At 43.7% G+C, this 24777-nt stretch overlaps 1 protein-coding gene across 2 annotated transcripts in view; it reads right to left on the bottom strand.

The window, feature by feature from the left end:
* Positions 1-24777, bottom strand: part of SOS1 (SOS Ras/Rac guanine nucleotide exchange factor 1) — a 96773-nt gene that overhangs the window by 26508 nt on the left and 45488 nt on the right. For both annotated transcript variants that reach the window (XM_084623412.1, XM_084623413.1), the window contains exons 9-10: positions 11417-11544; positions 9760-10415 (exon numbers count right to left, since the gene is read on the bottom strand). In XM_084623412.1, the coding sequence (XP_084479538.1) occupies positions 9760-10415; positions 11417-11544 (784 nt within the window). The remainder of the gene's footprint in view (positions 1-9759; positions 10416-11416; positions 11545-24777) is intronic.

The following is a 24777-nucleotide window of genomic DNA, read 5'->3' as shown; positions in this document are numbered from 1 at the left end:
TAGAGAGGGTTCAGAGAAGAGCCACACGGATGATGAAAGGATTGGAAAACATGTCATATACTGATATACTCAAGGAGTTCAATTTATATTTAGTTTACCAAAGAGAAGGTTGGGGTTACTGATCACAGGCTGAAAGTATCTACAGTGGGAACAGATATTTGATAAGAGGGCTCTTCAGTCTAGCAGACAAAGATATAACAAGATCCAATGGCTGGAAGTTGAAGCCAGAAAACTACAGACTAGAAAAATGGCACAACTTTTTAGCAGTGAGAGCTCTCCCACCAGCATAATTAAACTGCCCCTAATGAGCGGTGGTAGCTATGCCAGTGGGAGAGCTTTTCCTGCCAACAAAGCGCTATCCATACCGGCGCTTTTGTTGGTGAAACTTATGTTGGTCAGGGGGGTGTTTTTCTCAGACCCCTGACCAACAAAAGTTGTAGACAAAGCCATAGATACGGTCTTAAGTCCATGATTTTTGGTCTTTAGCAGAAATTTAACAGAAATGGATTTAAGTTCCCAGGATCGTCTTTTGAAGGTGTTCTGCATGTTTCCTTTGAGGATGAGGACTCAGAGGTCAAATATGGAGTGATGTTTTTGTAAAAAGTGCTTGCCCACAGGTGATATGGTGGTTTTTTTTTTTCCCCTGTGTTCATTCCACTCCCTCAGATTTCCACCACAACCACCCCTCCATCAAGCTCTCTTTAGAACACCCCCACGCTGCTAACCCTGCTTTGTCGTAGAATGATAGAGGTGTTCCCTGCCCACTTCACCCCAAATGGTCTCTCCTAACATGTGTTAGCTCCTTATCTGTTCCACCTTGTATTTAGCTGTGATACTCTAAATACTTTTCCCAGGCCTGAGGAAGAGCTGTATGCAAGCTCAAAAGCTTGTCTCTTTCACCCACGGAAGTTGATCTAATAAAAGATATTAATTCACCCACCTTGTCTCCTTAATAAGACAGTCATGCAAATTATGAAAATAGGTGATTTCCCTTTACTCAGTGTGGGACGGAAAGTGCTTGAGTGCCAAGCTTTCAAACTTGAGTGCCAAAAGGTAGGTGTTTACATCCATAACTATGCATGGGTGGGGAGTTCTGTGGGCCCGTGGTGCCTGGGCACCAGAAATATTCCTGCTGTCCAGGCACCACGGGCCTGGCTCCAGCACTATATAAGGCCAGGTCTCTCCCTCGGCCCTGCCTTCCCGCAGGCGCCCCCCCAGGCGTCCCCCAAGCCATTTAAAAACAGCCCAGGGCCCCACACTCACCACCAGCAGTGTAGGGGAGCTGAGCTTCCTGCCTGCTTGCTCCATGTGGCTGCCAGCCCCTCCCTGCAGCCCCTGGGGCGGCGTGGGTCTGTGTCCTGCCCCAAGTGCCTCTGCGTCCAATGGGAAGCTGCGGGGGCAGCGCCTGGGGGTAGCAGCGCGCAGAGACCCCTGGCCCGCCCTGCCTAGAAGCCACAGGTAAGTGCTGCACCCCTCCACTCCCTCCCAGAGCCTGCACCCCCACCCCTTTCCCACACACCCCCTCCAGCCCTAACCTCCCTCCGAGAACATGCACCCCAGCTCTCCACACTCCCTCCCAGAGCCTGCATCCCTCACCCCCCTCCTACACCTCCACACCCCTTGCCCCAGACCAGAGCCTACACCCAGCACCCAAACTCCGTCCCAGAACCTGCACCCCCACCCCCTTCCCACACACCCTCTTCTGTCCCCAAATTCCCTCCCAGAGCCTGCACCCCTCACCCCCTGCCACAGCCCGGAGCCTGCACCAAGCACCCAGAGTCCATCCCAGATCCTGTACCCCAGACCCCCTCCCTCACCCAAACTCTCATCCGTCCTGCACCCCAATCCCCTGCCCCAGCACCCCAGACCTCCTCCCCCCACCTAAACTCCCTCCCAGAGCCTTAGGCAGGTGGGGGGGGCAGAGTTTGGGGGAGGCAGGCTCTGGGCACCACCAAAATTTCTACAAACCTGCCGCCCCTGTAACTATGAGCACTTGAATTTTTAGATGCCAAACAATGGCAGTTGTAGGCAGTCAGCACATGTGAAAATCAGGCCCCCTATTTAGATGCCTGACTTTTGGCTCCTAACTCAAACCATGAACAAAACTATTTAACTATTCGCCTATTAGTGGTAATGTTTCCACAGAATGATTTTCATTACATAGAATTAAAACACTAAACCCTAAACATGTTTGGTTTAAACCAAAGAGTAGAATGCCTCCACATAATTTTAACATTTCATGGCTATTGTACAATTTGAAATCAGTGTTTAGAGCCACAGAATTCACAGCAGCATAGTTCCATTTGAGGTAAATACAGCAAAACAAATCTAACTTTTTTTTCTTTTGGTTTCTGATTACAGGTGTTATCTTACTAACAAAATCAGTGTCTTAAAAATAATGTATATTATATAACTAACCAATTTGTAGGTAAAAAAAATACAGACAAATCCACTTAGTCAGGATGTCCGCTCATGTGATAATTCTCCCTTCAATACAACCAATTTAAAAGCTAAAAAAGAACAATAACTTATTCTACAAGGATTTATAAATAATCACCCTTGAATTCCTTAAGAAAGGAAACGGACACTATGCTGACGCACAAATACTCTTAACATATCAAAGCTTTAAAAATAGAACAGCACTGCCCTATAGATAAAAAAAATTGCCAGGACTTTCAAAACTAGAAGCCCCTAACCTTAATGCTCTTACACAAACACCAGGAAAAGGAGGGGGGAGAGACACACACACACAAACAGGTTTATGCAAACAGGGCCAAATCACCTCCTTTAGTGTTTAAACTCTGAGAAAAGGGGCTTTTGTTGGGGAAATTTCCCCATGCAGAGATATATCTAACAGTCCTATTACAGGGAAGATGCAGTGGTTTGCCATGCAACATGAGAAAGGCTGTGGGGCCTGCCTCCAAATCTGGTGAATCCCAGGAGGCCTCTGTCATTACACTGGCTCTGGCCACTGGTGGATGCCTGACTCCTTGGCAGTACTATTCCATTGGAGATGCTCTACCAGAGATTTCACCCTGGGGCCAATGGGAACATTTTTTGCAGTTAAGTTAATATAGCCTGGGAGACAGGCAGGTCCACCCCAGTAGATGAAATCTTGCATAATCAATCATTATGGACCTCTGATTACAAAAAAACTGAGATCTGATATTTGATTTTGCCCCAGACCATTCATGTCTTGAGTTTGCAACTAATTTAGCTACACTCTGCTGTCACGTAGAGTACACTGCATTTATGTCACCTTGCAGTGCCAGGCCTACCTACACAATAAAAGCCTGCTTTATAGGATGTAAGACCTTCGGGGTGGGAACCAAATTTTTGTTTTGTGTTTGTAAACACCTAGCACAATGGGATTCTGATCCATGCCTAGGGCTACTATGCACTACAAATAATAAATAATAATGCTCACAGCTAGAGAAGTTACAACTTTAAGTTGAAGTGGTAAGAGATTTGTGTGCAGCAGTTGCACTGTTTGAGAAAAAGTGTGATCATGCAGTAAGAGACTAAAATAATGCATATGAACAAAGGTGTAGAGTTAAGGGTGAACACAATTTTTAATCTTCTCTTAACAGAATTTTATGTATGGCAGGAAAACAAATTCTACAATCTGGAATTATTTGGCTAGATGCCATCAGAATGCCCTTTCTTAGGCACCTGAGTAGGTCTTGTAAAGTGAGCAAATGGAGCCATATTCTCAGCTCATACACATTATGTAAAGACAATAGGGGCAGAGATATTGTGGAGGATTGGCTCATTCACTCTGCATCTCCAAAAAATGCAGCAAATCACTGCACACTTTGCAAAGTATGTACATTCACTAAAAAGCTAAGTTAGTAACGTGCATAGGCATCATATATGTTCACTCAGAATGGATCTAGTTTCCTATGTCATAGTGCTTCCTGGTTAAGTCACTGAACCTCTGTTCATCTGAAAAGCCTGGCTAATAATGCTTAGCATACACAGTGTTTCTCTCGTTCTTGGATTCAGAATCAATCCTGAAGCACTTGCATGAGAGGAAAGTGATCAGGAACAGCCAGCATGGATTCACCAAGGGAAGGTCATGCCTGACTAATCTAATCGCCTTTTATGATGAGATTACTGGTTCTGTGGATGAAGGGTAAGCAGTGGATGTATTGTTTCTTGACTTTAGCAAAGCTTTTGACACGGTCTCCCACAGTATTCTTGTCAGCAAGTTAAGGAAGTATGGGCTGGATGAATGCACTATAAGGTGGGTAGAAAGCTGGCTAGATTGTCGGGCTCAACGGGTAGTGATCAATGGCTCCATGTCTAGTTGGCAGCCGGTATCAAGTGGAGTGCCCCAAGGGTCGGTCCTGGGGCCGGTTTTGTTCAATATCTTCATAAATGATCTGGAGGATGGTGTGGATTGCACTCTCAGCAAATTTGCGGATGATACTAAACTGGGAGGAGTGGTAGATACGCTGGAGGGGAGGGATAGGATACAGAAGGACCTAGACAAATTGGAGGATTGGGCCAAAAGAAATCTGATGAGGTTCAATAAGGATAAGTGCAGGGTCCTGCACTTAGGACGGAAGAACCCAATGCACAGCTACAGACTAGGGACCGAATGGCTAGGCAGCAGTTCTGCAGAAAAGGACCTCGGGGTGACAGTGGACGAGAAGCTGGATATGAGTCAGCAGTGTGCCCTTGTTGCCAAGAAGGCCAATGGCATTTTGGGATGTATAAGTAGGGGCATAGCGAGCAGATCGAGGGACGTGATCGTTCCCCTCTATTCGACATTGGTGAGGCCTCATCTGGAGTACTGTGTCCAGTTTTTGGCCCCACACTACATGAAGGATGTGGATAAATTGGAGAGAGTCCAGCGAAGGGCAACAAAAATGATTAGGGGTCTGGAACACATGAGTTATGAGGAGAGGCTGAGGGAGCTGGGATTGTTTAGCCTGCAGAAGAGAAGAATGAGGGGGGATTTGATAGCTGCTTTCAACTACCTGAAAGGGGGTTCCAAAGAGGATGGCTCTAGACTGTTCTCAATGGTAGCAGATGACAGAACGAGGAGTAATGGTCTCAAGTTGCAGTGGGGGAGGTTTAGATTGGATATTAGGAAAAAACTTTTTCACTAAGAGGGTGGTGAAACACTGGAATGCGTTACCTAGGGAGGTGGTAGAATCTCCTTCCTTAGAGGTTTTTAAGGTCAGGCTTGACAAAGCCCTGGCTGGGATGATTTAACTGGGAATTGGTCCTGCTTCGAGCAGGGGGTTGGACTAGATGACCTTCTGGGGTCCCTTCCAACCCTGATATTCTATGATTCTATGATTTCAAAGCCCTTTGCAAAGGTGGGTGTGCATAATTAATTCTGTATTAAAGATGAGTGACAAGAGGTACAGAGGGGTTACTAACTCACCTAGTTTCACACAGCATATAAGTGTCAGATTCAGTGGCTGAATTCAGGTCTTTAAGGTTACAACTCAATGCCTATCACAGTACCACCCCCCCGGGCAACATAGGCAAAACAGTCAATTTTTCAATCTCAATTTTCTAACACATCAAATGGGACTAAAGTTCCCAGCTCTGTCACAGAATTGTGTGACCCTGAGCAAACCAAATAACCTCTGTGCCTCAGTTACACCACCTCTAAGCTTTGTTAAACAGGGGTTGTAAAGCACAGGGAATTATTAAGTGCATTTGGTGGAAGAAGTGGACCTAAAAGTCAGGACTCTTCTTGGCTACCACCTTGTGCTTAGTACTATATGTAAATTAAGGGGGCATCTGAGTGGGAAATACAGCAAAAGAAACATCTCTTTTACTAGATTCTGTGTTCCTAAAATAATTTAGAAAAACTGTTTCTTTTTGGGCAGATAGAACTTAGGAGAGAAGCTCATAGCTTACTGAGCACAAGCATACAAACAGGGCGTCCTACCAACACTAGGAACATTGCCAAATGTATTAATAACTTGTATCAAATCGTTGTGTATGTGCAAAGGGTGAGTCTCAAAGGCCTATAACTCAGCCAAATCAAAACATGCATTCACCAGAAAACTCAAAAGGTACTTCTCCTTTGGGGCTGTTGCCCTTCTAAATACTACCTTCATTTACCCACTTATTTTAGTGCTCAAACTTTTCAAAACTACGCCACAAAACCAAATTCTACTTAAAATGTCTTGGCTTTTGCTCTCTCTCTTTTGCTGAACTGCCTTTGCTCCAACTTCCAAAAAAATTCACGGGACAGAGACCAAAAAAATTAAATTTCATCCCCAAAGGCTAAAAGGTTTGAAAAGTTATGAGCAAATGAGAACAGAGGTTTAAAATAGCTTTGCTGCAACTGCATCTGGAGTACTATGTTTATTTATTCATACCACATTTTAGAAAGATATTAATAAATGCAAGTGCATTCAGAGAAGAGCAATAAAAGTGATTGAAGGTATGGAGAGATTAACAAATGAAATACAGATATCTTGGTTAAGTGAGAGCAAAAGAGGGAGGGGGGAAAACTGAAAGCCACCTACAAATATTCAAGGGTCTAATCTTGCATTGTGTCATGTATCAGTTCCCTGAAGGACTGGGCACCAAGGACGGAGAGCAATTTACAACAGTTGTAATAGAATGAAATTGAGAAAGGAAAAAATTACAGCTTAATATAAGGAAAGCCCTCATTGCGAGATATATTAAGGTATGGAATAGTCTCCTTAGGGAAGTGTTGGAAGCACAATTACTTGGGATTTTCAAATTAGACTGGCAAAAACACTGGAAAATGTATTCTAAAGAAAAATTCCACGCTGACAGGGGTTGGACTGAATGACCTAATAAAGGGATGCCCAACCTACAGCCCACCAGAGCACTTCCTAAGGCCCACAGCCTGCTTCAACACAATATACTAACAGCCAATTCATTAATGTTTTGTCATCATGTTTATATCATTTTAGTTTATACAACTGTATAAACAGACAATACTGTATACAGAAACAATCTTTCTAAATACTTAAAACAAGCTGAACTTAAAATATAAATCAATGCAGGTGATTTTAAATCTTATTAAAATATGTAGAATCTGTTTGGCTCACACAAGATTGTGCTAGGGTTTATGTGGCCCTCCCATGTAATAATGTTGGGCACCATTGACCTAATAGATCTTCTCCATCTCTGTCACAGAATCCAACCCCATCTCTGATACAGCCTTGTTACTGACTCCTAGCCTAAACCTGTCCAAGTCAAAGACTTGCCTTAACCTATCCCTGGTGAAAGCCAATCTCTCCAAATCAGTTGGAAAATACTACCACTGTAACCTGTTTTCCCAATAGGATCTAAAGTCAGTCTTGGGATTACAAAAACCTATAATGCAGGATCTAGCAATAATTGAAAAAAAATCATCAGGAAACAGAACAGAAAATTTCACAAAAATCCTACCCTCGTCTCTTCAAGAAAGCCTTTTTTAAAAAGAAAAGTAAATAATTACATATTTTAAAAAGTCAAAAAATAATTCAATAATATAACATTATAAAAATCAAAATATATAACTTTCTGACATGGGGGGGGGAAGCATCCTGATCTTTTGTCTAAATTGGCAAATTACTGAATAGTTTAAAAAAAAAAAAAGTGGAGTGTTAAGCACTCAGTTACCCTAAATCAGATTGCTCTATTTTTTTCCTTTAATGTAAAATCATTGAATTATTATACTGCATACTGTTTTGACTAATAAACGTAAGACTTTAGGCTAAAAAATGAACAAACTAATTTTCAACTCTGTCTTGGGAAGAGGCACCTTCTTTAGGAAATTCACACATTTAAAGCAGTAAACAAGAGAACGTGGTTAACATTTCTGCAAACACAGCACATAAAATATTAAGAAGCAAGGTAACTAGGGAAGAGTGCTATTATGTATCTCGCTCTACCAAGTACAGACATTTGTTTTAAAAAGCCCTAAAGTCGAGTATAGTAGCTTTGTCCTTTCCTTTTAATAATCTGATTAAGCCTTTATACTGAAATTCGGTTAAATTTAAAGCAAGAAATATGCAACAAATTGTTCCTCTATAACAGGGAGGGGCAAATTTTTTGGCCTGAGGGCCACATCGGGTTTCCAAAATTGTATGGAGGGCCTGTTAGGGGCGGCTGTGCCTCCCCAAACAACCAGGTGTGGCCTGGCCCCTGACCCCTATCCGACCCCCCCCCCCAGCTTCTCGCCCCGACGACCCCCCCCCCCGGAACTCCTACCACTCCCCGTTCCCTGTCAGCCGCCCCCCCCCCGGACTCCTGCCCCATCCACCACCCCCTGCTCCCTGACCGCCCCTGGACCCCCCCCTCCTTCCTGACTGCCCTCCAGGGACCCCTGCCCCATCCAACCACCCCTTCTCCCTGTCCCCGACCGCTCCCGGAACCCCTGACGCCCCATCCAACCCCTCCTCTCCTCCCTGACTGCCCTCCAGGGACCCCTGCCCCCGTTCAACCCCCCGTTTCCCGCCCTCTGACCCCTGACCGCCCCCTCGAACCCCCTACCTTCTATCCAACATGCCCTGCTCCCTGCCCCCTTACCGCGCTGCCTGGAGCACCGGGTCAGGCCAGGCTCTTCAGCTGCGCTGCCCCAGGAGCTCACAGCCCTCCCGCCCAGAGCATCGCGCCAGTGGCGCAGTGAGCTGAAGCTGCGCGGGAGGCGGAACGGGGGGGAGGGGCCGGGGGCAAGCCTCCTGGCCAGGAGCTCAGCAGCTGAGCAGGAGGGTCCCACAGGCCGGATGTGGCCCATGGGCCGTAGTTTGCTCACCTCTACTCTATAGCTACTAAGTTGATATTATATCTTGCCTCTTTGCTGCGTGTTCATTTCACTAGCTGCCTGTGCGGGCACAGATTGAATTCAAGGTTGTAGTTTTAAAATAGAGAATACAGAAACTCTTTCTGAGCCTGTGGCCCTACATATATTATCACAGCTTATGAGGTCCAAGCAGATAGCAACTCTTGAAGCCTAGAACATACAGGAAGTAGTACTGTGTATGGCCCTGGTCCTGCAAGTACTCATGGATGAGAATAACTTTATGCACATGCATAGTGCCAGTGAGTTCAATGGACTGGGGCCTATATTTTTATGTCTACAGTAACGGGGCTACATAAAGATTGCCTCTCTGGAATCCAGACCCTTAACTCAAAAACAATTTTATTTCAGAATGCCTTTTTCACTGTAAAGCATGTTGATTAGTTGAGGTTTTATTCAAATTCTTTTATGCTTTTTTCAAAAAAAAAATAGTCTTTTAATCTATTTTTACTGTACCAATGCTTAGTATGCTTTTTAGATCAGTGTTATTAGGCCACAGGGAACACCTGACAACAGAACAGCTGTGGTTCTGCTGAACAAGAAAAAGCTGGATTTGAGTGGGCCAAATGTGTATGGCCCTGTTCCATAACAGCTCTGTACTTGCACTGGGGTGGATAAGGGCAAAGCAGAGGCAGGCTGGAGACAGAGCCACAAGAGATAATACTGCTATCATCCAGTTCTCTGCCCCGTGACAGTGGTACATTAGGGACTGCAGAGAGCTTCTTCAGACACTGAGCTGAAGTGGCTTCCACGGAGAAGCTCTGCAGTATGTTAGACATCTTATATTCTTAGCCAAGTTACTGCATCAAGACGCTGCACATACAGACTGAAGCTTTGCAAAACCCCAAAAGATGACAGCATCTTGCTTCTCATTCTGTATTAATAAGTACTGATGCAAAGAAATTAGGGATTTAGTAAAATAAATCAATGGCTTCAAATATTCTAAAACAGCTTAAAGGCTGCCTCACCTGCATACATGTGGTAGGTCAGTCTCTCAATGAGTTTGACAACAGTTCCTGCCTTGAGGATAGGGATTCCAGATTTGGGCTGCATGTTTTCTTCAAATACAATATTCTCTTCAGAGTCTGGTTCTGCAAACCTATAAAGCTCAGGACTTGGAAATCTCATCTGCTCCTCCTTCTCTTCCTGTAGCATTGTTACATCTAACATTCTTTCCAGAGTGCTTCTATACTGTAAAGATATCAATGCTGCCATCCAGTTGTTTTTCTCTTCTGCTGATTTAGCAGCAAAAATAACACTGTTCTCATCTTTTAAAATAATTTCAAAGGCATGTTTATATTCATTAGTGTCGTCTTTATCATTGATTTGTACCTTTCGCATAAAAATTTTTTCTTTCAGACGATACTCTGCATTGCTGGCACCGGGAAGTCTTGGCTGGCCATGATTCGACTTACAGCAAATCATTAGTCCATCAAAAAGGAATATATGTCTCTCATGTTTTGCGCCTACTCGTGTGAGAGTTCCTTCCATTATAAACTCATTGCAGCACTGTCCAATGTCTTTACCCTCCCAACCATCAATGTTTTTCTGGATCTCATTCATTTTCTTGATTGCTAGTTGTTTCCCCTTCATCTGCTGACTATAGAACCGACATGCAGATTCACTTCAGTGAATGGGAGTAGTAATAAAAAAAAGGAAATACCACATTAGTTCAGAAAGGATAAAATAATCTATTCCTTCCAAACGATAAGGTAAATGCACGCTCAAAGAAATACATGCTAACAAGAGAATCATTTTAATGAAACCACCAGTATGGAGAAAGTGCTTGCTAATTCCTAAAGTGCCTCATTTGGATACAAGCATTCTATATGTTATCAACTATGCAATGTAAAATGTTTTTAAACGAAGTGCCTAATCAGCAAAAGGCAAATTGTTACAGTACATTTTTACATGCTCTAACTTGTGTTCTCAATTTATTTCCATTATTAAGAATGCACTTAATTCTACCGGCCTCAATTAGCAGCTAAGCTGTACAATGCATTTATGTCTAAGCCTAAAGATTCCATTTTAGAGTACAAAATTTGATTAGTTATCAAGGAAGTATTAAAATAGTCCTAAATTAATGTATTGAACAGAATTTTTAAAAACACCTGTTTCTATATTACTTATAAACTGGCACTGCATGAATATTGTCATTTATTTTAATCATAACCAAATATATCTGAAGTAAATAACATTGCAATTAATTACTGGTTCACATTTGAGCTTGGTTTTCAACTGAGTATGCACACAAAAATCTGTTTAGATCATTTAAATGGTTCCATGACATAAGAATATCTACTTTCAACCATAAGAAATGCACATTAGCAATTATAATTTTACAAATCCACTTACTATCTGAAAAAAAAAAATCTACAATTTATCTTTCCTTCTGCTTACCACTAGATTCTCAGGATGTCTTGACCAGTTGTGTGCAAAGACAGATACAAATACGAAAGGTTTTAAAACAATAACAAATTATCTTAGCTTTGATGTCACTTCCTCTAAAAAAGCAGGCTGTCACAAACTATTTTGTTCATTGTTTACTGAAAGAGGAAACTGGGAACCCTGGATTTATAGCAAAGCATTGAGGGCTGAAAGCAGAAAAAATGGAAACATGTTTACCTAAGTCTTCGCTTTGCAAGACTTTTGGAGCATATCCTTTCCATACTACTCTGAAGGTTAAGCAGGGCTGTTATCGCTTGCTTTAAACATTCTTTATCCTCTTCATCCTCACTCTTTTCTTCCAATTGCTGTGAATATTGAAAGCTAAATATTAAAAATGTTAAAGAATGATGGTATATGCATGTGTGAAAGCATTACAAATAATCTGTTTAACAGTGAGAAGAAATCTCTCCATTTGCTGGGTTTGTGTGTTTTTCTTATCTAAATCACAGAATAATCTACATTAATTAGATGCATTACCAACAGCAATGGGGTGTGTGGGGGGGTCCCCTTTAAGAGAAGAGTTCCTTGTCTACCCAAGGACTCAGCTGTGCTAGGGAAGAAGCTACCATTCTACACCAGGTCTCTCCAGTCCCCCTCATGCCACCAGCAGTATGGAAGAGAGTCCCCTTTAAGAGAGACACCTCCCTCACTGGGCAGGGACATAATTGGGCATGCGTGTTTATTTCTAAATTAATAGGTTTACAACCCATGTGAGAGGAGCTGGTTGGGTGTTTTATATTCTTGTGGGTTGGAGACATAAAGGGGAAGCCTGTGTGTCTTTCTGAGGGATATGAATGTGTTTGTATGATGTGCAGCCTCCTCCATATTACATATATGAAGATTTTCCTGGGAGTAGGGTAGATTGGTTTATGGCCCTATGGGAGAAGGGCTTGGAAATGAGGCTGGAAGAGGTTACGCTTCTTTGAGAGAGAGGCACAGGGAGGGATAAGGCTCTCTGTGTTTGGGAGGAAAAATGAAGGAGAGGTACTAGTGTGTGTTTGTTTTTAAAGCCCTCTTTTACAAAGGGGTTTCTTATTTTAGTTTGTCAATTTGGTTAGTCCGAGATGGAATTGTAGGGTTTGTTACTGTAAGCTCCTTTGGGTTTGGTTGAATAAGGGTTAGTAGTTACATCATTGAGATGTCTTTTGCAGTCTACCCAGGAGGTCCCTATTTGGGTACCTAGTGTGAAAGGTAAGTCCTTTTGCTGGCCACCTTAAAGTGGCTCAGAGTGAGGGAGCACTGCCAAGAGCTTCAGGAATGGAATCAGAGTTGGAGGGGACGGAAGCATGTTAACAGTGAAGGTTTGGGTCCTTCTCTTCCTATAGCGGATGGGGAGGCAAGGATGAGACAAAGCAGCTTGAAAAAATGGTGCTAGACGTAAATCTGAATTGAGATTTTCATTTCTGTGCCTCTGGCTTAGTCTGCAGTTTTCTCAGGGGGTAGGGTATCAGTGGAAGCAATTCCTAGACTATGGTTATGCTTATGAATACATCAGTCAGCTGTCAATAATTAACAATAATGCTCGGATTTGATAAGAGATGAAACTCTTACACACCAAGTGCTAGCTCAACAAAATTGTGGGGTTTATTTGGCACATTTGGTCTCAGGCAGGTATCAGTGCCACATGAACCCACGGGTGAATCAGAGTGGAGGTGGTGCGACGGTGGTTTGCATCCAACTTGAAATGTAAAAAGGTGTCCCGTTCCCAAACTGGATCAAATATACTGTGTCCAACTTTGTACGAAAGTCCTGGGGGACATTACTTCTTTCCATGATCTGTTCAAGTTCATTATCTCATGTTGTAGACACCAATGCTGACAGCAACAACTTCAGCATTCCCATGGATTGCCAACTTTCTGAATCAATTTAGTTTTTCCTGGTCACCATGAGGCCAATGAGATGATCCCTGGTGGTTTCTATTCCAACTCTCATAGAATCATAGAATATCAGGGTTGGAAGGGACCTCAGGAGGTCATCTAGTCCAACCCCCTGCTCAAAGCAGGACCAATCCCCAACTAAATCATCCCAGCCAGGGCTTTGTCAAGCCTGACCTTAAAAATATCTAAGGAAGGAGATTCCACCACCTCACTAGGTAACGCATTCCAGTGTTTCACCACCCTCCTAGTGAAAAAGTTTTTCCTAAAATCCAACCTAAACCTCCCCCACTGCAACTTGAGACCATTACTCCTTGTTCTGTCATCTGCTACCACTGAGAACAGTCTAGATCCATCCTCTTTGGAACCCCCTTTCAGGTAGGTGAAAGCAGCTATCAAATCCCCCCTCATTCTTCTCTTCCGCAGACTAAACAATCCCAATTCCCTCAGCCTCTCCTCATAAGTCATGTGTTCCAGTCCCCTAATCATTTTTGTCGCCCTCTGCTGGACTCTTTCCAATTTTTCTACATCCTTCTTGTAGTGTGGTGCCCAAAACTGGACACAGTACTCCAGATGAGGCCTCACCGATGTCGAATAGAGGGGAACGATCACGTCCCTCGATCTGCTGGCAATGCCCCTACTTATACATCCCAAAATGCCATTGGCCTTCTTGGCAACAAGGGCACACTGTTGATTCATATCCAGCTTCTCGTCCACTATAACCCCTAGGTCCTTTTCTGCAGAACTGCTGCCGAGCCATTCGGTCCCTAGTCTGTAGTGGTGCATGGGATTCTTCCGTCCTAAGTACAGGACTCTGCACTTGTCCTTGTTGAACCTCATCAGATTTCTTTTGGCCCAATCCTCTAATTAGTCTAGGTCCCTCTGTATCCTATCCCTACCCTCCAGCGTATCTACCTCTCCTCCCAGTTTAGTGTCATCTGCCAACTTGCTGAGGGTGCAATCCACACCATCCTCCAGATCATTTATGAAGATATTGAACAAAACCGGCCCGACCCTTGGGGCACTCCACTTGATACGGGCTGCCAACTAGACATAGAGCCACTGATCACTACCCATTGAGCCCGACAATCTAGCCAACTTTCTATCCACCTTATAGTTCATGGCTGGCCACACTCTTGATGTAGTGTTTGGATTGGGATTGGAGGTACGAAATTTGGAAACTAAACCCGTCACAGAGCAACCACAACGTCCATTGATCAGAGGTTAGGGCACCCAACTCATCACAATGAAGGATCGTTTAGATTGTGCATCATCATACTAACACAACCTGAGTTTTCCACAGGGCTCTCAAGGAGAACACTAATCTCCTGACAGAACCCTCAATCAATGGTTAGTGGGATATTTGCATCTCATCCTGACGACGTGGACAGCTAGCAACCTCTTAACCTGGCTTTGTTCTTGCAGGTTGCTTAGTTTATATCTGACCTGTAACAACTCCAACGTGAGGGAGGACAGCTCAAGCACCGTTGGCAGAAGTCTTGGGATGAAACAGATTATAGCATAAAGATCTTTGAACTCTTATATTATAGCTGTGCACGAGACTAAATGGAGATTCTTCACCCCCCCCCCCCCACAGTACCCTCTGACAGTCTTTTCTACTGTTTGCAACCTGGGTTTCTGGTTGGATTCCCTGTTATGTCTGAATGACCATCTTTCTGCAGCAGCCAAAGTTATTACTTACCATGTGTCTGTCTCTGAGGTTGCAGCCTTCTCTTTCCAATGCAGAAAGCTGGAAGCAGCTTTTGAGCATATGGAAAAACGAAGACTGATTTGCTTAAAGGTCGGGATTCAAAGTAAATGAGATATAAGTAATTCCATCACATACTTATAAGATATACGTAATGTTATCCGGGACTTTGATTCAGCATAATGTTATTTTATGATACAGGTTGAAGACCAAGAAAAATTAAAACAGGCCCTTGAACCTGTGCATTTTGGTGTAAGAGAAGCAGGAGTAAGATAAAATACTTGTTCTTCAAGTCATTTTATTAATGAAATACTTATACAAAAATCTGATCCTATATAAATGTACACAATGCTTTTTAGCTCTCCTTCCTAATATTGTGCAACAAGAAAGAGCAGTACGGAGAACAATTTCCTTGAGGTGGTGAAGAGATTAAAAGGTTTTAAAAAAATTCGTCAGACCTGGTGCTTTCACGTCACTAGGTAAAACATGCTTGCAGGTTACTTTATCCTGATAAGCTCTAATACGTGACTCAAAGAAATAACTTTTCTTGGACTCTGATGAAGCCCAATTTTTAAAAGTTACCTGTACTTCCAACTCCATATTCAAATAAAAATCAAGTGTTCAAAGCTACTAATGAATTTAATCATATCAAAGTTTTTTTTTAAAGTTAACTTATATTTAGCATTTCGTAGTTTTAAAAACATTGTGTACACCAAACATGTATTAGGAATATGGTTTATTATAAGTGCCACTATTACTGAATTATTACTTCCAGTCAAAAACAGAATAGCTATTTGCAAGGTTTTATGTTAACCATACAAAAATAGCCTCCCCCCTCAAAAAGAAAAAGGCTTCTGCCTTCATCTTTTTTTTTTTTTTTTTTTTGAAGAAACAATTAAAGAAATCGGTTGTGCAAGGAAACTTGGTAGGAGGGAGAGTACAGGAGGATTTTTGTAATCTAGTGTCAAATTTAAACCTACTTTCTTGGAACATATTGGATCATGAGAAACAAACAGGATGTCAATGGACATATACCACAAAAAATTCAAACTGCCATTAAAAGTCCCACTGATTTATTGTAGATGTATAGTGCCACCTAATGAATCAGTGCAATAACTGCAAAGTATAGGTGTTTGAAGTCTTCTTTTGTAAAGAAGCAGAGCATAGGGAGAAAGTCTAGCTAAGCATGACTGGGATACTGAGGATATTATGGTCTGTTTGGAAAACTGCCTACATTTTTACCGGGTCCAAGAGTTCATACCCTCTTCCCCAAGCTGTTAAAGTCATGGAGCACCTCTATCTGCCAGTCAAACATGTTATGGTCTGAGACGGGTGGCCAACTTGAGCCTGAGAAGGAGTCAGAATTTATCAATGTACATTGCCAAAGAGCCACAGTAATATGTCAGCAGTCCCCCCCATCAGCTCCCCCACCACTCCCAGTGCCTCCCACCCATCAGCACCTCACCCTTGCTCCCTGCCTCTCCCGATCAGCTGGTTCGTGGCATGCAGGAGGCTCTTGATGGGGGCAGGGGAAGGAGCAAGGGCACAGCAAGCTCAGGGGAGGGGGTGGGAAGGGGTGGAGTGGGGGCAGGGCCTGTGGCAGAGCCAGGGGTTGAGCAGTGAGCAACGCCCGCCCCAGCACATTGGAAAGTTGGCGTCTGTAGCTCCAGCCCCAGAGTCGGTGCCTACACAATGAGCCGCATATTAACTTCTGAAGAGCCACATGTGGTTTCGGAGACACAGGCTAGCCACCCCTGGTCCGAGAGAATAACCAGTGGGCAAGAACTCAGAAGCTATAATTTCCATACAACAATAGGCTTAGTTGCATACACATCAAGACTAAAGCCCTCAGTTCCTGTTAGGCTCAGCCCACCCATATGATATAGTACAGGAACCCATACCCACAAGTATTCACAGGTACACGGCCCAGAGACCCTGACCAAAGCTCAACAATTAAGACATGCAAGAGGAAATATGTATTCAGTCATTCCAGCAGTTGGAGGATGTTACAAGTTGGGAGACTTTCTTCCAAGTTCAAAAATAAATACTGCAAAGCACAAACAGATTTGAGGGCAAATAGGATATAGAATCAACTACTGTCATGAATGTCAGCACGAGACCTGCTCCACTCTTTGGAGTATTAATCACACCTAAGTAGTAAGAAAAGATTATCCACCTTCAAAGAAGGATTAGATGTTTATATGGAGAACAAGAGTATCCAGAACAGCAGCAGCTGATGGTAGCAACAAGTATTGTGAAGGATATAAAATCTCATGCTTCCACAGTTTAAATCAATCTCGAACTATTACAGATTAGGATCAGACCTCCATGGGGGCAAATTATTCTAAATCTGCCAATTGTGGGGTTTCTTATACCTACCTCTGAAGCATGAAGTACTGGCCGCTGTCAGAGACAGGACACTGAACTAGATGAACTATGGATCTGATCCAGGAAGGACCACAGGAAATGCCATTGTAAAGGGGGCCCGTTCAACTACAAGAGTTAGTTCAGTTGACCAATACCAAAAAGTTATAGGTAGCTGAACACACCAGAAATTCAGATAAAAAAAATATTTAACCCAGATTATGACCCAATACAGGCACAACAGAAAAACCTGAGACAGGATCATTAGGTTTAACACATCCAAATACTAAGCAACTTGTGACATATGAGAAGCACAAAGATTATCGAAGGCCTAAACTGCACCTCCTCCAAGAAGAGGCAAGAGCAAAAATATTCCAAGCCCATCTGTGACCTGGTCCAAAGCTGATTAAAGTCAACAAGCCTTTCAATTGATTTAACAGTCTTTGGATCAGGCCAATAGCCCCATAACCTACTTTAGATAAGACCCTGAGAAAGCAGACAGAGCATCAGACAGGCACAAAGGATAGGCAATCTGAAGTAAGCGGGCACCTGGAGGCACCCCTCCTCAATCAAGAGGTTGCATTCAATTTATTAAAAGGTTATTTGGGAGTGTCTACTTGAAATAGTCATCCTCTGCATGCAAAGTATTATATAATAAAATACTGGGAGACAGTATGTAAGAGGTGCAGAAAAAAAAACTTGCCTATGTGCTCTTATATGCTATGGACTCCATATTAAACACAAAGATACACATCCAGTGACCTCAGTAGAGGAAAACTTTACATCCTATTCACCAGGGATTTATTTCCCCAGGGACCACTCCTACAGAGGTCCAACCATCAATCAGCTTAGCCTATATAAAGTTGTTTTATTTTACTGGTGGGAAAGAGACCACCAGGAAACTCCTATAGCACATTAGCATCAACAGCGTTTTCTGTCATGGAAACATCCTCTGCCTTTCCTGGCTTGATGGTTCAAACATAGCACATAATTAGTAAAAAGAAAAGGAGTACTTGTGGCACCTTAGAGACTAACCAATTTATTAGAGCATAAGCTTTCGTGAGCTACAGCTCACTTCCTCAGATGCATATCGTGGAAACTGCAGCAGGCTTTATATATACACAGAGAATATGAAACAATACCTATTCCCACCCCACTGTCCTGCTGGTAATAGCTTATCTAAAGTGATTTCCAGCACAAATCCAGGTTCTCTCACCCTCCACCCCCCCACACAAATTCACTCTCCTGCTGGTGATAGCCCATCCAAAGTGACAACTCTTTACACAATGTGCATGACAATCAAGCTGGGCTATTTCCTGCACAAATCCAGGTTCTCACATCCCCCCCACCCCCATACACACACAAACTCACTCTCCTGCTGGTAATAGCTCATCCAAACTGACCACTCTTCAAGTTAAAATCCAAGTTAAACCAGAACATCTGGGGGGGGGGGGGTAGGAAAAAACAAGAGGAAACAGGCTACCTTGCATAATGACTTAGCCACTCCAAGTCTCTATTTAAGCCTAAATTAATAGTATCCAATTTGCAAATGAATTCCAATTCAGCAGTTTCTCGCTGGAGTCTGGATTTGAAGTTTTTTTGTTTTAAGATAGCGACCTTCATGTCTGTGATCGCGTGACCAGAGAGATTGAAGTGTTCTCCGACTGGTTTATGAATGTTATAATTCTTGACATCTGATTTGTGTCCATTTATTCTTTTACGTAGAGACTGTCCAGTTTGACCAATGTACATGGCAGAGGGGCATTGCTGGCACATGATGGCATATATCACATTGGTGGATGTGCAGGTGAACGAGCCTCTGATAGTGTGGCTGATGTTATTAGGCCCTGTGATGGTGTCCCCTGAATAGATATGTGGGCACAGTTGGCAATGGGCTTTGTTGCAAGGATAAGTTCCTGGGTTAGTGGTTCTGTTGTGTGGTATGTGGTTGTTGGTGAGTATTTGCTTCAGGTTGCGGGGCTGTCTGTAGGCAAGGACTGGCCTGTCTCCCAAGATTTGTGAGAGTGTTGGGTCATCCTTTAGGATAGGTTGTAGATCCTTAATAATGCGTTGGAGGGGTTTTAGTTGGGGGCTGAAGGTGACGGCTAGTGGCGTTCTGTTATTTTCTTTGTTAGGCCTGTCCTGTAGTAGGTAACTTCTGGGAACTCTTCTGGCTCTATCAATCTGTTTCTTTACTTCTGCAGGTGGGTATTGTAGTTGTAAGAAAGCTTGACAGAGATCTTGTAGGTGTTTGTCTCTGTCTGAGGGGTTGGAGCAAATGTGGTTGTATCGCAGAGCTTGGCTGTAGACGATGAATCGTGTGGTGTGGTCAGGGTGAAAGCTGGAGGCATGCAGGTAGGAATAGCGGTCAGTAGGTTTCCGGTATAGGGTGGTGTTTATGTGACCATTGTTTATTAGCACTGTAGTGTCCAGGAAGTGGATCTCTTGTGTGGACTGGACCAGGCTGAGGTTGGTGGTGGGATGGAAATTGTTGAAATCATGGTGGAATTCCTCAAGGGCTTCTTTTCCATGGGTCCAGATGATGAAGATGTCATCAATATAGCGCAAGTAGAGTAGGGGCTTTAGGGGACGAGAGCTGAGGAAGCGTTGTTCTAAATCAGCCATAAAAATGTTGGCATACTGTGGGGCCATGCGGGTACCCATAGCAGTGCCGCTGATCTGAAGGTATACATTGTCCCCAAATGTGAAGTAGTTATGGGTAAGGACAAAGTCACAAAGTTCAGCCACCAGGTTAGCCGTGACATTATCGGGGATAGTGTTCTTGACGGCTTGTAGTCCATCTTTGTGTGGAATGTTGGTGTAGAGGGCTTCTACATCCATAGTGGCCAGGATGGTGTTATCAGGAAGATCACCGATGGATTGTAGTTTCCTCAGGAAGTCAGTGGTGTCTCGAAGGTAGCTGGGAGTGCTGGTAGCGTAGGGTCTGAGGAGGGAGTCTACATAGCCAGACAATCCTGCTGTCAGGGTGCCAATGCCTGAGATGATGGGGCGCCCAGGATTTCCAGGTTTATGGATCTTGGGTAGTAGATAGAATATCCCAGGTCGGGGTTCCAGGGGTGTGTCTGTGCGGATTTGATCTTGTGCTTTTTCAGGAAGTTTCTTGAGCAAATGTCTCTGTCTGTCCCCTCAGACAGAGACAAACACCTACAAGATCTCTGTCAAGCTTTCTTACAACTACAATACCCACCTGCAGAAGTAAAGAAACAGATTGATAGAGCCAGAAGAGTTCCCAGAAGTTACCTACTACAGGACAGGCCTAACAAAGAAAATAACAGAACGCCACTAGCCGTCACCTTCAGCCCCCAACTAAAACCCCTCCAACGCATTATTAAGGATCTACAACCTATCCTAAAGGATGACCCAACACTCTCACAAATCTTGGGAGACAGGCCAGTCCTTGCCTACAGACAGCCCCGCAACCTGAAGCAAATACTCACCAACAACCACATACCACACAACAGAACCACTAACCCAGGAACTTATCCTTGCAACAAAGCCCATTGCCAACTGTGCCCACATATCTATTCAGGGGACACCATCACAGGGCCTAATAACATCAGCCACACTATCAGAGGCTCGTTCACCTGCACATCCACCAATGTGATATATGCCATCATGTGCCAGCAATGCCCCTCTGCCATGTACATTGGTCAAACTGGACAGTCTCTATGTAAAAGAATAAATGGACACAAATCAGATGTCAAGAATTATAACATTCATAAACCAGTCGGAGAACACTTCAATCTCTCTGGTCACGCGATCACAGACATGAAGGTCGCTATCTTAAAACAAAAAAACTTCAAATCCAGACTCCAGCGAGAAACTGCTGAATTGGAATTCATTTGCAAATTGGATACTATTAATTTAGGCTTAAATAGAGACTTGGAGTGGCTAAGTCATTATGCAAGGTAGCCTGTTTCCTCTTGTTTTTTCCTACCCCCCCCCCCCCAGATGTTCTGGTTTAACTTGGATTTTAACTTGAAGAGTGGTCAGTTTGGATGAGCTATTACCAGCAGGAGAGTGAGTTTGTGTGTGTATGGGGGTGGGGGGGATGTGAGAACCTGGATTTATGCAGGAAATAGCCCAGCTTGATTGTCATGCACATTGTGTAAAGAGTTGTCACTTTGGATGGGCTATCACCAGCAGGAGAGTGAATTTGTGTGGGGGGGTGGAGGGTGAGAAAACCTGGATTTGTGCTGGAAATCACTTTAGATAAGCTATTACCAGCAGGACAGTGGGGTGGGAATAGGTATTGTTTCATATTCTCTGTGTATATATAAAGCCTGCTGCAGTTTCCACGATATGCATCTGAGGAAGTGAGCTGTAGCTCACGAAAGCTTATGCTCTAATAAATTGGTTAGTCTCTAAGGTGCCACAAGTACTCCTTTTCTTTTTGCGAATACAGACTAATACGGCTGTTACTCTGAAACACATAATTAGTGGGATACATGATTCATCACTTGTGGTGGTCAAGCTCACTGCAGGCACCACAGGCTCCTTGCATCTCTTCATTTCCCCATATGGTCTCTATGCCCCTCCCTCCCCCAATTTCAGGGACCCCCTGCAACTCCTCCAAATCTCTCCAACTGCTAGGGCCTCTCTTTCTCCCCTGCTCCCTCTGTTCTCTTCCCCTACACCAGCGGCTTTGTGTTCAGCCCTATTCTCACTTCCTGCCATGCCCTCAGTGGCAGAGGCTCTGTTTCCCCTTCTTCCATACCAGATTCCCCCAATCTCCCACACCAGGAGTTTTATGTGGTCCACATTCCCTTGTCCAACCATTGTAGGGGCCTGTGCAGCCCCATTCTCCTCTTTCATCCAACTACCCCAGTACCAGGGTGCTCACAATCCACCCTTCCAGGGACCCCGTCTGCCTCCATTTCCACCTTCTCCACATTGCTAGGTGTTCTGTGAGACTCCTCGTCCCTCCTGTACCAGGGGCTGTGTATTACTACTTCCCCCCATGACAGGGCTGTGTGCCTCCTATTTTACCTTATCCTGACACCAGAGGTATTCTGTGTCCCCCTTGCCTCATACCAAGTTCCCCCAATATCCAGCCACCAGAGGTGCTGCATTTTCCCCATTCTCACTCCATAGCAGGGACTGTATACACTCCCACTTCTTTCCCCTGTGCCATGGTACCTCAATCTCCCCTGCAAGGGATACTGTGTGCCCCATTTCCCTTCCCTCCACTAACACCTCCCCCCATGGCAGGGGTTGTTCGAACCCCCATGGCATGGGCTGTGTGCCCAGTGCCCCCTCCATGGGTTCCACATCCTCTTCCCCAGGTCAGAAGTTGTGTGCATACCCCCATTTCCCCCCTCCCCCCCAATTATTCTGACTTTTCTTCCAGACAAAGCATTCAGGTCACTGACCTGTTAAACTCACCTCTGCTCATCTTCCCAATAGAGATGGAATATTGTTACTAGTAGGTATTAATGGGTACCATCAACCAGCTCTTTGATCTATAGGCTACTGCAGATGTGCCCCAAGCTGAGACAGTGGTAAAGAGCTGGTAGGGACTCCCATGTGTCCCCACGCTTCTCCAAGTCAACAGGGTTCTGGCCTTTGATGCCTAGCACATTTCTGAATTTCTGGGATAGTTGTTACATACAACCGAAATGTCAATGAGTTGAGTGCAAGGCTTTTGCAAGATCAGCCAAACTGTTACAACACGGTGGCTTGATTCTTCATTTGAATGAGGATCACCTTCCAATTCAATTCCACTTTCCTCAGCAGGTGAGCTGCAGTCTGAGCTCCACACTGGCATGGAAACGAAAAGTGGGAGTCAGAGCAACCAGCACTGGTGCCAGCAAATCTCTCAAGCACCCTTCACTCCTGTGCTATACCTTAAATGTCTTCCTCCACATAAGGCCCTCTCTATTAACCTCTGTGATGCAGACCCATGTTTCGTTGGTCAGCTACTTGAAGCTCTTCTGGAGTGCACGGATGCCTTGAGCCCTAACAGGAGGCAATGATTTCAAGACCAGCCCAAGGACTGGTACTAGAAGCAAGCGACATACAGTGCATAAAAGGTCCCACACATGTGGCAGTTATGCACAGCACTTTTCAAAACACTCAGCTCAGACACCAGTGCTTCCACATGCACGATCAATATTCTAAACAATATGCAAAGGAGATTCCATGGGCCTGGACACTAGGCTAATACCCCACCATGCATAAGGCAGTTGGACCACCTACGGCACATTGTGCCAGGGGGAGACATATTGGTGCACTAGGTGCTAGTCAGAAACAATGGTGCCTTGGGGAGTTATGAGGAGCCAGAAGAGGTGGTGGGCCACTGAATCCCTCGTTTAATGGACCACACTGAAGACATCTATGCCACAAAATATCTAAAGACCTTGAAGAACCAATATCTCATGGAGTCCACCCCAGCCCCTGTTGTGGATCCCCCAATCTGCACTCTCTGTGCACCAAGAAAGTAATAGGCTAGGAGTAAGTCTGTCTCCAAGACCCAAAAGGCTCTCCAGTTCCTAGGTCCCATCAACACAAGCTGCCTGAAGCAGCTAATAGGTAGGTCTGGGAGCACACCACATTTGGAAATAGCTGACACCCCATCCAGTTGTGAAGCCACTGTCAGACTTAGGAGGCAGTCAAGTGCTGCATAAATCAGGAGGCATGGCTATTACAGGAAGCATGTCACATTCAGAGCTTTGATGATAGCATTTAGCAAGACCTTTGAACTTAAAATTTTTTTCAATACTCTGAACTAATAAATTCACTATAGCACAAATACACACCTGAGTTTAATAGGTCAATTTAGATTTACGTTACAAGGTTCCCATTTTCATAATAGATGTTAACATACTACTTATACAAATAGAGAAAGAACTACACTTTCTTAAGAGGATTATTACAGATTCTTTTTCGTGGGCTACACTGACTCACTTAATTCTAGACCTTTAAATTAAATTATGTTTATTGTGTTACATAGTCTTTCCTTGTGTGAACATGGCATTACATACCAAAACCCAGGAAGAGCCAATGAATAACTGAATAAGGAAAAAAAAACCCTAATGCCTAGTATCTTATAAAGATAATACATGCTGTTCCAATATAAGCAGGAGAAAAAGATCCACTGAAGTTTGGTTTCCCTAATAAATCATAGAATTCAGATATGGCATGGCATGACATTTTTGGGTCCTTCAAAATTCACATTTGATAAAATTAACAGAGTGGCAATATGACAAAAATGAAATAAAAAAAAATATATCCAGTAAGTTTTACTCTAACATTACCAGTTCATGAGCAGTTTCTGACTTGATACTCTAAGTGCTACACAACTTTCACGCAGATTTAAAGTATGTCAAACCTGAGGATGATGTTGGCTACGTGAGCAATTCTCAAAATTTTTTTCCATACTATGTCCAATGTAACAAAATAATTTCCACTTACCCCTCTCTCATCTAGCTACTAAAAAAAGTAGTTGTGACCCCCATTGTTGGAAGAACCCATATTCCAGGTAGGTTAGGAACTCTTGTATTTTTTTAATTGCTGCTATTTCAGAATGAAGGATTTTCCCCACATTAGAACTTGAAAAAAACCTCTTAACG

Source organism: Lepidochelys olivacea (assembly GCF_965140295.1).
Source record: "Lepidochelys olivacea isolate rLepOli2 genome assembly, chromosome: 3".
Classification (NCBI taxonomy): domain Eukaryota; kingdom Metazoa; phylum Chordata; order Testudines; family Cheloniidae; genus Lepidochelys; species Lepidochelys olivacea.
Note: the sequence above shows the minus strand (reverse complement) of the source record. Positions and strands in the feature narration are given on the sequence as shown.